This window comes from Eretmochelys imbricata, chromosome 18 (genome assembly GCF_965152235.1).
Source record: "Eretmochelys imbricata isolate rEreImb1 chromosome 18, rEreImb1.hap1, whole genome shotgun sequence".
NCBI lineage: Eukaryota > Metazoa > Chordata > Testudines > Cheloniidae > Eretmochelys > Eretmochelys imbricata.
In genome coordinates, this window is record NC_135589.1 from 12,815,812 (window position 1) to 12,830,594 (window position 14,783).

A 14,783-nucleotide genomic window follows, 5' to 3' on the forward strand; every position below is an offset into this window, starting at 1 on the left:
AAACTAGTCACATTGAAAGAAGGTGCTATTGGGCTGTTAGGCATTATCAGGACAGGATTGTATTCCTATCACCTCCAGAGAAAGGGAAGTGCCTAGAAAATGTAAAAGGAAACTTAGTTTGATAGCATCCTGTCTGGCAAGAACTCACTTATCAATAGCTGGGATGTGAAATCCTCACTTCTGTATTGTTTTGTCATTATAGTGCCCACTCTGCTATTGTTTGTCCGTATAATCTCTGTCTGGTTCTGTGATTGTTTCTGTCTGCTGTGTAATTAATTTTGCTGGGTGTAAACTAATTAAGGTGGTGGGATATAATTGGTTACATAATCATGTTACAGTATGTTAGGATTGGTTAGTTAAATTTCAGGAAAATGATTGGTTAAGGTATAGCTAAGCCGAACTCAAGTTTTAATATATAGTCTGCAGTCAATCAGGAAGCGTGGGGCGGGGGGGGGAGAGGGGACAAATGGGAACAGGGAATGGGGGTGGGGAAATTGGAATCATGTTTTGCTAAGGGGGTAAATGGGAACAGGGAATGGGGGTGGGGAAATTGGAATCATGTTTTGCTAAGGGCAGGAATGGGAACAGGGACACAGGTGTAAGGCTCTGTGGTGTCAGAACTGGGAAGGAGGATACTAAGGAAGGAAACTGGAATCATGCTTGCTGGAAGTTCACCCCAATAAACATCGAATTGTTTGCACCTTTGGACTTCGGGTATTGTTGCTCTCTGTTCATGCGAGAAGGACCAGGGAAGTAAGTGGGTGAAGGAATAAGCCCCCTAACATCAACCCTCTTCAAAGGGAGCAGAAACCTTGGGAATGGCTACAGCTCTGCTGGAGGGTCTGTCAGAGAAGCCTTGCTTTGTTTAAAACAAGTTTGAGATCACTTACAATTAAACAACTGAGGTGTTTTTTCTCTTAGTGCTGTGAAGTGTAGTTATATCACTTTCAAAGGCTTCCATTCCCTTCACAGAAGTGAGCAGTAGCATCACAACAGTTCTTTGAAGAAGATGTTAACAGGCAGCTGGAATGAAATCTTGAAATGCTAGGGATCCACTGAGAGCATCTAAAGGGGGAAGGATGCAGTTTGGATCTGCCTGAAGTTCTTTGGGGGAGCATATGAGGCTCACTCAATTTCTTTCTACACCCCAACACAGCAATAGTTGGAACCTTTGACAGACTGAGTATAATTTGGATTAAGGAGTCCTAGCAATAATTTGGAGCTAGAAGCAGAACTGAAGGCATACAGGTCTTTTGGTTTGTGAGTGTATCCAACATATTTAAATCGTATACTTTGCATTTGAAAGAGATTTACCAATATTAACTAAATAGCTGCCACCAGTCATGAGGTGTATAGGCTCTGTCCAGCAGTTGGCAAGGAAAGGGTTAAACTTCTGCCTCAGTCGGCCCAGAGTGCAGGAGTTTGCAGGGAGGGCAGCTGTGTAGAATGAATTATTTCTCCCTCCCAGGTCATTATAAGAGGGGTTATACTCTGGGGACCCAGGGCCTCTAGGGCTTTATCTACAGTAGAGAAAATGTCTGTGCTATGACTGGACCCCCAACATGTTTAATGTCATACACTAGTCCTCCAAATGGTTTACATGCCTATTAAATATAGCTGTTTTGATTAGGCTTGCCTTCAGCAGAACTAAACACCAGTTTAATCTGCACAATGTAAGTGCTAGCGTGGATGGCACTAAAATAGTACCCATAGTCTTCTACCTACTGTCACAGAGGGCACTACAGCTTTTTCAGAATCTGTTTCTTCTGTGGGCCTTGCCAGGAACTGTGGGAGATGTACCCAGAGAACACTGCCACTGAAACTGTTTAGAAGAGTGCTAGTGTGGAATAGTTCAGAACACTAATCAGCATGGGTCTATTCTCCTCCCTCCACCTTCCCCCAAGTTAATTCTTTAATGTAGACAGGGGAGAGTAATATTAGGGAAGGAAATAATACTCAGTCATTCCTGGCTCTTAAATTCTGTGCTCATTCCTATAATGACAGATGATCATCCCCTTTCTAGATATGGTAAAACTAAAGCTGAAAAAAGTTGCACAGAATCACATGGCAAGACAATATCAGAACTGGGAATGGATTTTAGAAATCCTGAATCTGATGCCCCTCTCTAATCAATAGTCTTTGCTATGCTACTTTTAGATCCTAATTCTAAAAATATTATCCTGTCTCTGCAGTCTTGCCAACCCTGAACCTTCAAAAATCATGAGTCATGTTTATTTTTTAAAAACAGATTTGGGGTTCTTTATATTTGCCTTCTAGTTTCTGAGCCTTTAGGGTAAACAGTCATATTTTCAAGCTTTTTTCCAAAACTATGAGAGCTAGAAACTTTTTTTTAAATGAAAGCAGAGATTCTTATGAAATCACTTCACTCCAGGAGCTCAGGTTTTATGAAAAACACCAAATATCACAGGTGTTGGCAACACTGTCTCAGTTGCTATAATGCTAAGAAGCAGTTAAAGACAACTCCATGCTGAGTGCAGTCTGAAATAGTAGTTTAAAGAGACTCACTCCTCATGGAGTCAATTCCACCCAAAAATTCAACAGCTGAAGCCTTCCACAGCTCATATAGGATCAAATTCACACAGCACCAGAAATTCTGTGGAGCAGACAGTATCAAAAGGCAGATCAACCTCAACATTAGATACTTCTCTGGACTTTATTTTATAGCCTCTTCCCCAGAATGGCTAAATAAGTAATCTGATTAAAAAAGTGAATAAATTAAATATCACATGGAGTAGCATGAGGGCCCAAATGACGAAAAGACTGAACAACGTCAATGGCACAAATGTTCTTAAGGATATAACACCAGGGTTTTGGGGTCATAATCAGCCCAGTCAGCCACATGTTTCAGAATTCCAAATATTTCTGATCTGGTTGGCTGGTGTAGTGGGTAGTGCTCTGCACCATCATGACTCCAGAGACTCCAGTTTAATTTTCAGACATAACCCCCATTTCCCAGCCCCTCTGAAGGTGACAATGCTATGGAGGTGTCACACTCAGCTAGATAACGATCCCCTGCTGGTTGCTTTGGAAGCAGCACTGAAGCTCAGAAGAGCTGCTATTTCAAAGCTGCTATTTCAAAGTTCACTGGGGACTGTAGGGACCTTTGAGGAACAAAACTTGTATGGAAGCTCCACACTCAGTCTTAGCTAGAGCAGAGGGGCACAGAGTGTGGCACGCAGAATTAGACAAGTTATCCAGCTGAGGCCTCACCAGGGGTAAGCAGAATGGGACAATTACCTCCCAGGTCTTACATATGACATTCATCTTAATATGCCCCAGAATGATATTAATCTTTTTTGCAACTGCATCACATGTTCAAATAGACACAGGTTCATTGAGCTGAGAAAGTCCATAAGGCAGAGTGCTAACTGGGACAGCTCAGGATGAGTGAGCAGCACAAGATAAGTCTAAGTTCAGGAAAGGGCAAAAAAGAAGCTACTAAAGAGGCCAGTCTCATCCCCCTATATATTAGAATCAGAATAATTATTTAGAAATGACCCTGAATCATAGGTCCACCAGTAAAGAAGGTTGAGGACACATCCAATAGTAATCCAATGCTACATTTGACTTTAGCCAGAAGGTCTGGCAGCAGCAGAGGAGATGAACTAATCTTAGGATATGTTGTCAGTATCTTCTGTTTCATCTAAACACAAGGGCTTGAAGTACAGCTTGTTCATTCTAATTAAAATAAGAGTGTTGCACACAAGTAATTTCACTTGGGAAAATGATGCAGGAAAATCTACTTTAATAGCCAAAAAGAATGACAAGCATGAGTTATGGCTGAAAAATGTTTATACACTTCAACAAAGTAGCAACCAACAAGTGTGGAGTATCACAATTCAGACTAGCAATTTGAAGAAGCCAACCACAAATGACATGGAGGATTGCCAGAAAGCGTCCTTCACACTCTAGATTCTTTTATGTAGCTAGGCAAAGGATACCTTGCTTTAGAGTTTCAAGCACTCAATAATAAATTCTCTTTTGGGAAATATAAATAGAAAAACATGAAAATATGGCAATACTTGTCTTTGTAAGCCTTCCTTTGATGACCTCTAAAAAGCTTTTGGTGTTGATGCCTGTTTTTGCAGATGGAACTAAAACATTAATCATGTTCACCTAAAACCTAAGGACTCAATGCTGTAGCTACCCCACAAAGGCAACTCCCAATGGAGTTCCCATACAAATAGGCTGCAGTTGTTTCCCTAGGATAGTATTGGATCCTTACTGCTCCATGTTTCAAAGCAGATTGCAAGCAAAGAAGTGGTTTGAGAGGAAGATCATCCCATGTTGGAATCCTCACTCTCAGCCATAGCAGCCTCCACCTGCTCATCAGAGGTTCGTCTTCCTTTTGCTGCGCTGGACTTCTTTTTCTTCCTCTCCTTTTGTTCCAGATTATTCAATGCAAGCTCTTCACTCTTCTGGGTGATATACCTTAGCTAACAACAGAGAATTATTAATCAGTCATCTGCTGGGGATTAGCTAACAACAGAGAATTAATCAGTGATCTGCCTGTTCACGCACCCTAAGAAAAAAAAGCTGGCCAACTTCCTGTCTACAGACAGAAACATTCCACTCACCAGTAGGGCCAGGCACCAGCTGTCCTATTTTTTGACTAAAACCTTCATTTTTATTTGGATTTTCTGTAGAAACATCCTAGAGAACTGAGATCCCAGTGCTGGATCAGTGCCTTGGCTTCGATGCTGTACCCTGTTCCCCTACTAGCTCACAGTTAGTAACAGCTATGTTTACACAGATTTGTAGCTAGCACAGTTGTGGTTCCAGTATGGAGACAGCACAATAATCTTGTTTCTCCTCACAGACACTCCACATCCAATTAAGTTATACTGCATCTGGTAGTTAGGATATAAAATAAAGCTCCAGTCCTCACCAATTCTTCTGAGATGGGCTTGTGTCACATGTCCCACATGGAAAGAAAAAATTACCCAGATAAGGCTAAAATTAGCAGCTGAGGCACGTTTGCAGAGAAGTGTACAAGGTTGCACAGAAGTATCTGTTTAGATAGTAAACTCCTCAGAACAAGGTCTCTGGTTTCTGTGCAGTGCCAAACACAATGTTGGTGCTTAACAAATACTTGTTCCAATGTGCAGGATTTATGTTCTCTTCCTGATGATGTTTAGATGCTTACCAGGATAGCTGTTACATGTAACAGCTAAATTATGCGGAATGCACATCGGATCTCATATAGGCCATCATATGACAGAATATTTACAGAAATCTGGGAAGAATAATCTCCACTTTACTAATGTGTTAGGTCATTTAGCAGCTTTGATGAGATTTCCCTGACCCGAAACTCAAAAACATGACAGGAAAAACAAAAGAATCTCTTTCCAAGTCTGAAGATATTGTAACATGTTCATTGGAGCTTATGTTCTGCACCAGGAGCCTCAGCAGCTTTGCTGTATCTAGAACACGGCTGCTGCTCCAGCTGTAATCAGATCTGTGCTACTATACTGAGGAAAAAATGTCAAACACTAGAGCAGGATACAAAAACAATCAAACTGATCACCAAGGATGCTGGTTCGGAGATTGGTCTTGCCACCCCACTATCCATATCTTTTTCTGGGTTATAATTTAAAAGCAGGTGTTAATAATTTCACCACCTGTTTTTATGCAGATGCTCTTGGGAATACTCGTGTAATTTATTAGGAATAAAATGGAGGGAGGGAAATGTGTTAATCTCACCAAAGAGTTGCTCCTCCTGGCCAAAAGCTTCACATCTTCTGAATTGATTACAGTTCGTTTTCCATGCCTGCATGAAATTAAAAAAACAACCAGTTTGCAGTATGTTTGCTGAGATCTGTAGCAAAGGGGTGTTAAAAAACACTAAGTAAAAAAGTCTGTACACCTAACCATGAGCTCTCTCACCTGTATCTGACCATCTTAGAATGAGATGGATCAGCAAGAGTCCCCAGCCACTCTTATTTATGATAATAAGTGATAATTTAGACAGCACCTTTCTTTTTATCCAAGGGTCTCAATGCTCTTTACAAATATGGATATTATCCCAATTTTGCAACACCCCTTAGGGTGCTAAGCATTTCACAGAAGACTTAAAAAGAAACAGTCCCTGCCACACAAGATCTTACAAGTTAAATTGACGAGGAAAACAGGCATCAAGCGTTCCAGCCACTTGTCTAAAACTCACATAGTGAATCAATTTCAGAATTGGGAACAAACGCAAGTGGTCCGGACTCACAGATCCTGCTCTAAGCCACAGTTGTTTGAATCCAAGCAGTCTCCTAAAGCTCTGCTATTCTTGAGATAAACTCCCATGTCCCCACCTGAAAAAGGTGGCAGTGTCCATGGAACATGTTAAAATGGTTTTAAAGTCCTTCCTTGAGGAACATATCCAAAAAACAGTGATGGAAAACTGTACCTCTGAACCAGATCCCTCATGTGCAGAATTCCACAAGGATCAATTATGTTGCCAGTCCTATTCACCTTTTAGCCATAATGAGAACTGGTAAGATGACAGACTCCTGCGCCAGCAATACGCAGATGACACATGGCTCTACTTCTCCTTCACCACATGTGACTGTACCACCACTGCTAAGATGGCCCAGGGCTTTGATTAAATCAGCTCATGGACAAACAGAAGCTGGTTCAAGCTGAACCCAAGCAAGACTAAGCTGATGCTGGTGGGAAGAGGAAAACACTTTGAGGAATTTGCAGTTATGGTGCAGTCTCCTTTGGTTGAAGGTACACAACCCATAACTGGACAATTCAGTCCATTGTTTAGGACGGCTCTTGAGTCCTCGCTGATGCTAAGCTCTCACAAAACAGCATCTATGAGAAACATTTTCTACCATTTCCAGTTGCCTATGTCTGGGTCCTAGCTAGTCACTATTTCTAACTCTGGGTCTATAGGTCTGAGTTTAGGGGTGTGACCTGCTGACATCCTTCCTTGGGATGTGGGATGCTATAATACAGCTGCCTAGACCCTGAAACCAGTGGCTTAGATTTCCTAAGCCTCCCAGTCACTCACACATGCACCCTGAGAGTTCCTGTGGGAATTCTGGCTTTCAGTTTACCCCCTTTGGAGACAACATAATAGGAAAGCAAGGAACACAGATTCAGAAAGGAAGTTCTTAGCCACAGAAATTTTTCTCTTAAGGCACTCGAGAGTCCCAGATCCTGGAAAACAACAAAAGTGCTGAGACACACCCTCCCATGCTCTGATCTCACTCTTCCTGCAAGCCTTTGTTACACACTGTGACAGTCGGCCCCCCTGCACAGAGAAGGACCTTGCTCTTAAATAGCACCTCCATCTCTCTGCCACATACTCGCACTGAGAAGCTCCAGATCTGGGAGTCAACTTTGCCCCTTTCTTGTGGGCCCCTATGTAGAGAGGCCACTGTTCCATGGGGGTATGCCAGTAGTTGAGACAATGAAAATCGGCAGCCTTAGATCGCAGTCTTGATGGCTTTTCAGTCCTTCAATGAGATATTAAACACCTTTCCCAGGCAGTGAGCATTTCCAGGATTGTGCAGTCACAGTGCCCAATATTTCCACACATAATGTGAAATAAGTTCATAATCTGACATAGACATCCCATCCTGTCACACTCACCACCATCCACTTCAAGAGCAAGGCACATTTCTTCAGCTAGCCTTCTCTAGCACAAACAGAGTAGCAAAAAAAAAAAAAAAAAAATCTACCCGAACATTACACATAATTTCCTCTCTAGGAAGAGAATTAGAGAGAAAATGAACCACACATGACAGATGTTAGTCACACATCTTAATGATTTAATGGAAGGTGCTCAGATTCTATGGTGATGACGGCCATAGAAGTACCTATATAGAACATGATTTTGGCAATTAATTGATCTTTAAATGGTAAATAGGCCCGATGGGATGTTAGATAGGGTGGGATCTGAGTTACCACAGAAAATTCTTTCCTGGGTATCTGGCTGGTGAACCTTGCCCATATGCTCAGGGTGGGGCACGGGTCACTTGCTGGAGGATTCTTCGTTCCTTGAAGTCTTTAAATCATGATTTGAGGACTTCAGTAGCTCAGACATAGGTGAGAGGTTTTTCATAGGAGTGGGTGGGTGAGATTCTATGGCCTGCGTCGTGCAGGAGGTCAGACTAGATGATCATAATGGTCCTTTCTGACCTTAATATCTATGAATAACTGAAAACTGGCACCTCAAACAACGCAGCTCCCTCTGACACCATCTTAGGTTACTGGGTTAGTTTTGACTCAGAGTGCCACCTATTGAATCCCCAGCACTACTTTAAGCTCTCTAGTTCAGCCGGATAAGACACCCCCATACTGCTAAGCGTTCAGAGCTTGTGAGTCATCTAGTCCCACTCATTTAGATGATAATGCATTTCCCTGTCATCTAAAGACACTGATTTAAAGCTATCACTTGAAAAAAAATAAACCCTTCCAGTGACCCAGAGGAAGAAATGTGCTGGCAGGCAGCCACACAAGCAGATGATGTAACACTGGGAGGGGAAGGCCTCTTGAGAGGAAAGAGAGGCCAGGAGAAAGCAATTCTGAAAGAGATGTCCCAAGTAGCACAGAACAAGGTGTAAGACAAGAGTGAGGAGGCTGCAGGGGGTGTTTAGGAAAGAAGCCTTGGAAGAGCAATGAGAGTAAAGATGTAGATGGGGTGAAGTTGTGCAAGGTCTTGATGCAGGGGACAACAAGCTTGAACTTGATTTCAAAGATGTGGGATTCAAAGAGGGGAATGACACAGTACCAAGAACTGGGAAAGGAAGGCAATTTTAGCAGTAGGGCTTTGTACAAGCGGACGAGTGGCAATAAATGAAGGGATGTTGAGAGAGCAGAGATACAAGGATGCTTGGGCACTTCACGTTATAAGAGTAGAGTTAGATACCCATCCATTTAAAGCAAATACACAGATGACCCAAAACAGAGATTTTAAATCCACAGGGGTTTTGCATACAGAAATAATACAATGGGGAGGAAGGACTGTTGGCATCAAACCTGACTTGTTGGTACACTGAAAAGCTTCAGCCTCTACAGTCCTCAGTCATTCAAGTGGTTTCATAAAAACTTTCAATAACAATAATTTTCTGTTACCCACAGTTCTAATTGAACAGATGAGTACAAATCACAGGCACATCACACAACAGAAGTTTTACAAGTGTAAAACCAACTACTATTAATCCGTTCTTCGAGAAGCACGACTAACGCTAACAAGCACAGCAAAATGATAACCTCTGACTGTGGTTACAGTGCTGTATTTATCCAGACATCTGCATGCAATTACATTAGAGAGAACACAATTCACACACAAGACTACACTCAGGAAGCAAGTTTCAATACAAGGGCTTTATAATTCTCTAGGTAATTTATTTATTTTGTATTGTGTATGTTTTTTTCCTTCCTTGGTACAAACTGACAAGGCAATTCTGAGACAAACGGATAGGAGGGGGAAACAAGCCACAGTACTATCCAGAGTCCTTAAGACACGACTCACATCCATTAAACAGTTTCTGAGTCAAGCACTCAGCAAACTTTGGAAAATGCCCTGACAGTTTTGAATCAACATTACCAATACAGACAGTCCACTCAGATGAAAAAAATATGACACTCTTGACCCCAACCAAACAATGAGCACTGAATAAAAGCTACATTCTAATTCAGAATGGCTTCAGTATCTGTTACCTAACCTCACAATCACCGACCAAATGAAAAGCAGGCTGGGCCCCTTGAAAAATGCAGAAAGTACAGGCGCTCTCAAATACAATGGAATAGGGGGAAAAGGAAAGAGATGTCATTCTGTATCCAAATATATCACCGAGTGAGAGCAAAAAACCAAGACTTTGTAAGGATTAAGTGTTCTTGCTGTACCTACCTTGCGAACATTTCAAGGTCTTTTGCAAAATTTTCTGAAAGACAAATTTTAAAAATACATTTCATACAGTTAAAACACTTCCTAAAGTCAACAAGATTAAATCTATTTCATTTCTATAGCAATTATTGTGGCCAATAATGTCTCATGTACAAAACACCATTTGACTCAAAGCATTTCAGAAAATACATTTAGCATTGTTGCTTGTAAGGTCACCATCCTTAGGTATAAAGGGCAGCACCCATGCAAACAGCAGTGTAAAATATGATGCACAATGGTGCGGGGAGGTGATGGATATTTTTGGATAGGGACACCAGGGCAAGTTTCTGTGTATGATTATATAATAACAATAAACTTCTGCTCTTACAGACATTGCGCTGGGACCTTTTACATCCATGCAGAGCAAAAAGGACCTCACATTTTTAAGGCCTCAGTCTGAAAGACACAAACAGCATTATACTCAACTTATCTACCTTGGAAGTATGATGGGTTGCGTTGTTCTGCTAGAATTTGAAACTGTGGTCCCATGAGTTCACGGATTACATACTTGAATATTAGACCCGTAAGCCATCTACATTGGCCAAACACCTCTGGCTAATCTCAAGTGATTAATGTTTATAAACCTCTATCAGTGCTAAACATTATTATGATTTCATGTGACACGGCTGGAGAGGCCCAGTCCACATTGTGGCTCTATGGCAGAAGTTGTACCTAGGGAGAAAATGACACCTTTTGGGGCTAATACCTAACTGTTACAAGAAGTACCGTGCATACAAAGTAGCCGTGGCCTTGTTTTAAAAAAACAAACAAACAAAAACAACACATTCCATTAATTGCATTTATTTATTTCAAAGACTAGATATAAAATAGCAGTGAAGGCTTCTGGACCATTATACATGATAATTTCTAGTTAAGGGGAGATTATGAACAATAAGCTGACTTGGTAAGTAAACCCAGGTCAGAGAAATGCTAAGCAAGCATAAGCTCCTCAGATGGCCCAAGAGTTTATATAGCAGTTATCATGCAGAACCACCTGAAGCATTTTCAATTTACAAAAAAAAAAAAAAAATGAAGTGCAGAAAACACTATTTCAAGAGATTGAATAGCTGCACATACAATAAGAAAGGCAAGCCTCAACCCTGCAGTCCGAAAAGGCTCTCTCTGCTTTGCACTATCAGGCATCAGCCAAAACAACCATGTCATCTGGAACCATTATCAATACACATTCTTGAGACCAGTTTCTTAATGTGGGCCAATTTCTTGCATAGATGAGACCATATCTGAGGTTTCATAAACCTTGTGTTAAGTACCCCTTCATGCTAGGAAAATAAAGTTAATATTTCTTGTACTCTTTAAAAGTGACCCAAGACACAGTCTAATTCCAGTTCTATTTTTTAAAAAGCACTTCATCTCCACTGATTGTTCCTGTGTACAAATATAGATATGTATGGACATACCACATTGCCTGAAGGTGATCTCTGAAATAGCTGCAATGGTTTGTTTGCTGAACTGAATGCCTTTGTCTTCTGCAACTTCTTGGCACAGACAACCAACAGTGTAGTGAACTGCAGCCTTTAGCCTCTGAAACAATCCAAAACAATTACACAGTTGACTTTACATACCAATACACCACCTCTCAAGTAAATTATAAAGAAACATTCACTGACTGAAAAGATAAAACATACATCACTGTTTAACAATACAGAACAAAATTATTGCGACAGCACATTTATGAAGCGTGTAGTCCCATAAGTGGATATGATGCTTTAAAATACAGACAAAAATGGATTCCCTTACCCTTAAGGGTTACAGTCTAAATTAAATTGGAAAAAAACAAGATGGGAAAGGACAACAGAGTCAATATAAAATATATTGGGAAAGGTCTATGTCCCTTAAGGATATCAAAGACTTTAAAACAAATTATTAATATTTATTATTAAAATATTCAAGTAATGAATGTTTGATCAAATCACAGCATCAATGATACCTTGCCCTTTGCTTTTCCATTACAAATTACCTACAATGGTTTCTGTTTATTTAGGTTTGAAACCAACACTTTTTTTTTTTTTAGTTTACAATGAGCTCAGACCACCTTTGTACAATTGATCTCATTTGTACTGTGTGTGTGTATACAAAAGTAAATCCTATTTATGGGCCTGATCCAGGGAGATGCTTAGCATCTTTATCTCCCATTAACTTCAGAAGGACGTCCTTAAAGCCTGATCCATCTGACAAATACTTAGGCCTAGATCCTCAAAGGTATTTAGGCTCCTAACTTTCAGTTACTTCAATTGATGTTAGGAGCCTAAATACCTCTGAGGATCTGGGCCTTATATGCTTATGTAGAGCTTGCTACTCTGAAGAATCTATGAGATTACCCTCAGTACTAAGCACAGCAGCAGGTGGCAAGTGGCTGAAGAATCAAGATTTGAGTGGAGATGTATACTCTGTCCAATATCCACAACTTAATTTTGTGGGAGAGAGCCAGAAAAAGCAAAATAAAAATATTAAAAACATAAATTAAAGGACAGCATCTTTGGTGCTCTGAGGCCTTCTCATATTGTTGAGATGTACTTATATTTAAATGCTGGACTTTTTGTTTCCTCTGGACAATTTGACTCTAATTTGATTCTTCCATTACGAAACTGACAATTTAGCGACTTGATTTACGTTTAGGGTCTTCCAGAAATATACTGTGAATTATATAACATAGAACCATTTACTGCATTATAGCACAAAAGAGGTTAGTCATGTATCAGTTCAGATACTGGCATAACATTATTGGACATACCCAGTCCAGCATAGAAACACATGGGAAGACAATAAAAAAGCAATATCCCACACTGGAAGTGGGTGGGAAAGAACTGGAGGGGACACCATAGCTCTAGAAGGGGATTAATGACACTTCATAGGGCACAGAGATTTTCAAAGGCACAAATGGGAATCCTCCGCCCATATAAAATACCCTCCGCCAGGGGATCTCCATTCTCTAAACAGGGGTGGGAATAGCATCCATGGGGATGGATGGGGAGGGGAAAAACAGACAGAGCTATTCCTAAAAGCAGGTTGTGGGGCAGGGGAGGGGGGGAGAAATAGTTAGGGAGAGGGAGCAGAGTTAGGGCATTGGGTGTGGAGGAACATGACCCAAGGAATGAGCTGGGAGAGGCCACCCCGAAGTGATAGGAAATGGGGGCGGGGGGCTCCTATCCCAAGGGGTTTGGGCGAGGAAGGGAGGCAGGAGCGCCCCAGGGTGACTGGAGGAAGGGACAGCACCCTCAGGGGCTGTGTATATACGGGGCTGGGGGTTGGGGGGGAAGACACGGGATAAAAGAGAGGGGCGCGGCCATTCCCCTCCGCTCCTGACAGCGAGAGGCGGCCTGGCGCCCCCAGGACGGGGCCGGGCGTCACCTCACCCCGTACCTGGGTGTGTAAGAGGCGCTCGCGCTCCCGCTCTCCCTCCGGCTCCATGGCGCGCCCGGCCTGCTCTCGCGCGAGCGCCACCGGCGGAGCCCAAATCTCCCGCCCAGCGCCCACGGGGGGCGGGGCCGCCCGTGGGCGGGATACGGCGCTGACCCGGCGTGGAGGAGAAAGGTGGGAGGGGAGCTGAGGGATGGGGTGTGGGGAGCAGAGGGGGAGCCGGGCCATGGAGCTGTGGGGGCGGATGGGAAGGGGAAGAGAAGGGAGCATAGGAAGCATTTTTGTAAAAGTCCTCGAGGCCTCTCTCTGGCTGTCTAAGCCTTTAAAATATCTACAGGGCGCTTGGCCTCAATAATAGCCAATGGCGGTCGATCCCTCAGGTTCATTCAGCTGCATCAAAATAATTCAGTTTTATAGTGGTTGCTTGTAACCGTTTCATTGAATGTCACCTCGTTCTTATATTGACAGAGGAAAAAGGAGCACTCAATTTACCTTCTCTGCCCCATTTATTATGCTGCATATTTCTGTTCTGTCCCCCCCTTTTCATCGAATCCCTTCAACCTTTAGCCATTTCCATTGCCAGGGTCTTTCCATGTTTGTCTCCCCATCTTTTTCCACTGTAAAACTGTCTTGATTCAGATACACCTTAACTAGCCACTAGATGTCGTCATTTTCCTATACAATAAATTTTGATAAAATGAATATTAAGGAGTAAGAGGAGAATAATTCATGGTGTGAAATTAAGAAAGCATAAAGGGTATAATGCTGTAGCACCAGGAAGAGCCATGCCTTAATCTTGTCCTGAGATGCATAGAACTTCTAGCAATAATGTTCAACATACGTAAAATCAGAAATTACAACTCTTCAGGATTGTCCTGGAGTCTCCAGGAATTAAAGATTAATCTTTAATTAAAGATTGTCATGTGATGAAAGCTCCAGGAATACAAAATTGACAACCCTAAATTACAACCCCAAAAACAAGCCAAAAGCAGCAGTTTTCAACTGTAAACCCTTTGCGTTTTCTGGTGTTCATCAGATTGAAAAGTTTGACAGCAACGTTGCCATGCTTAGCTAGGTTGTGAGACATGGCTCTATCTGTCACATCACATTGGCTGTCTGCGAGCTGAGGACATTTATTTGTGATGGCAGTTATCTGAGATACTTATGTAAACACCATGTGCTCAGGTAAAAATGCAAGTAATTGTACTAACTATGGAAGTTTATAAATATTTTTTAAAATTGTTGGTGCTGAAATAATGTATCTAATTTCTAAACTAGAAATATACAGCTCTGTCAAATACTAGAGTCTGATTGGATTAGGAATGGGATATATCGGGGTGGGCAAACCTTTTGGCCTGAGGGTCACATTTGGGTATGGAAATTGTATAGTGGGCCTTGAATGCTCATGAAATTGGGGGTTGGGGTGCGGTGAGGGCTCTGGATGGGGGTAGCTCTGGGATGGCGCTGGGCATGAGGGGTAGGGGGTGCAGGAGGG

General features: G+C 41.9%; 1 protein-coding gene across 1 annotated transcript; it reads right to left on the minus strand.

Moving 5' to 3' along the window:
- Positions 1 to 3,630: 3,630 nt before the first annotated feature.
- Positions 3,631 to 13,385, minus strand: CENPS (centromere protein S). Its single transcript, XM_077837057.1, has 5 exons — positions 13,292 to 13,385; positions 11,329 to 11,452; positions 9,875 to 9,908; positions 5,725 to 5,791; positions 3,631 to 4,457 (listed from the first exon to the last, which is right to left on the minus strand). The coding sequence occupies exons 1-5, from the start codon at positions 13,337 to 13,339 to the stop codon at positions 4,299 to 4,301; spliced, it is 432 nt and encodes a 143-aa protein (XP_077693183.1). The 5' UTR covers positions 13,340 to 13,385; the 3' UTR covers positions 3,631 to 4,298.
- Between the last annotated feature and the right edge of the window lie 1,398 nt (positions 13,386 to 14,783).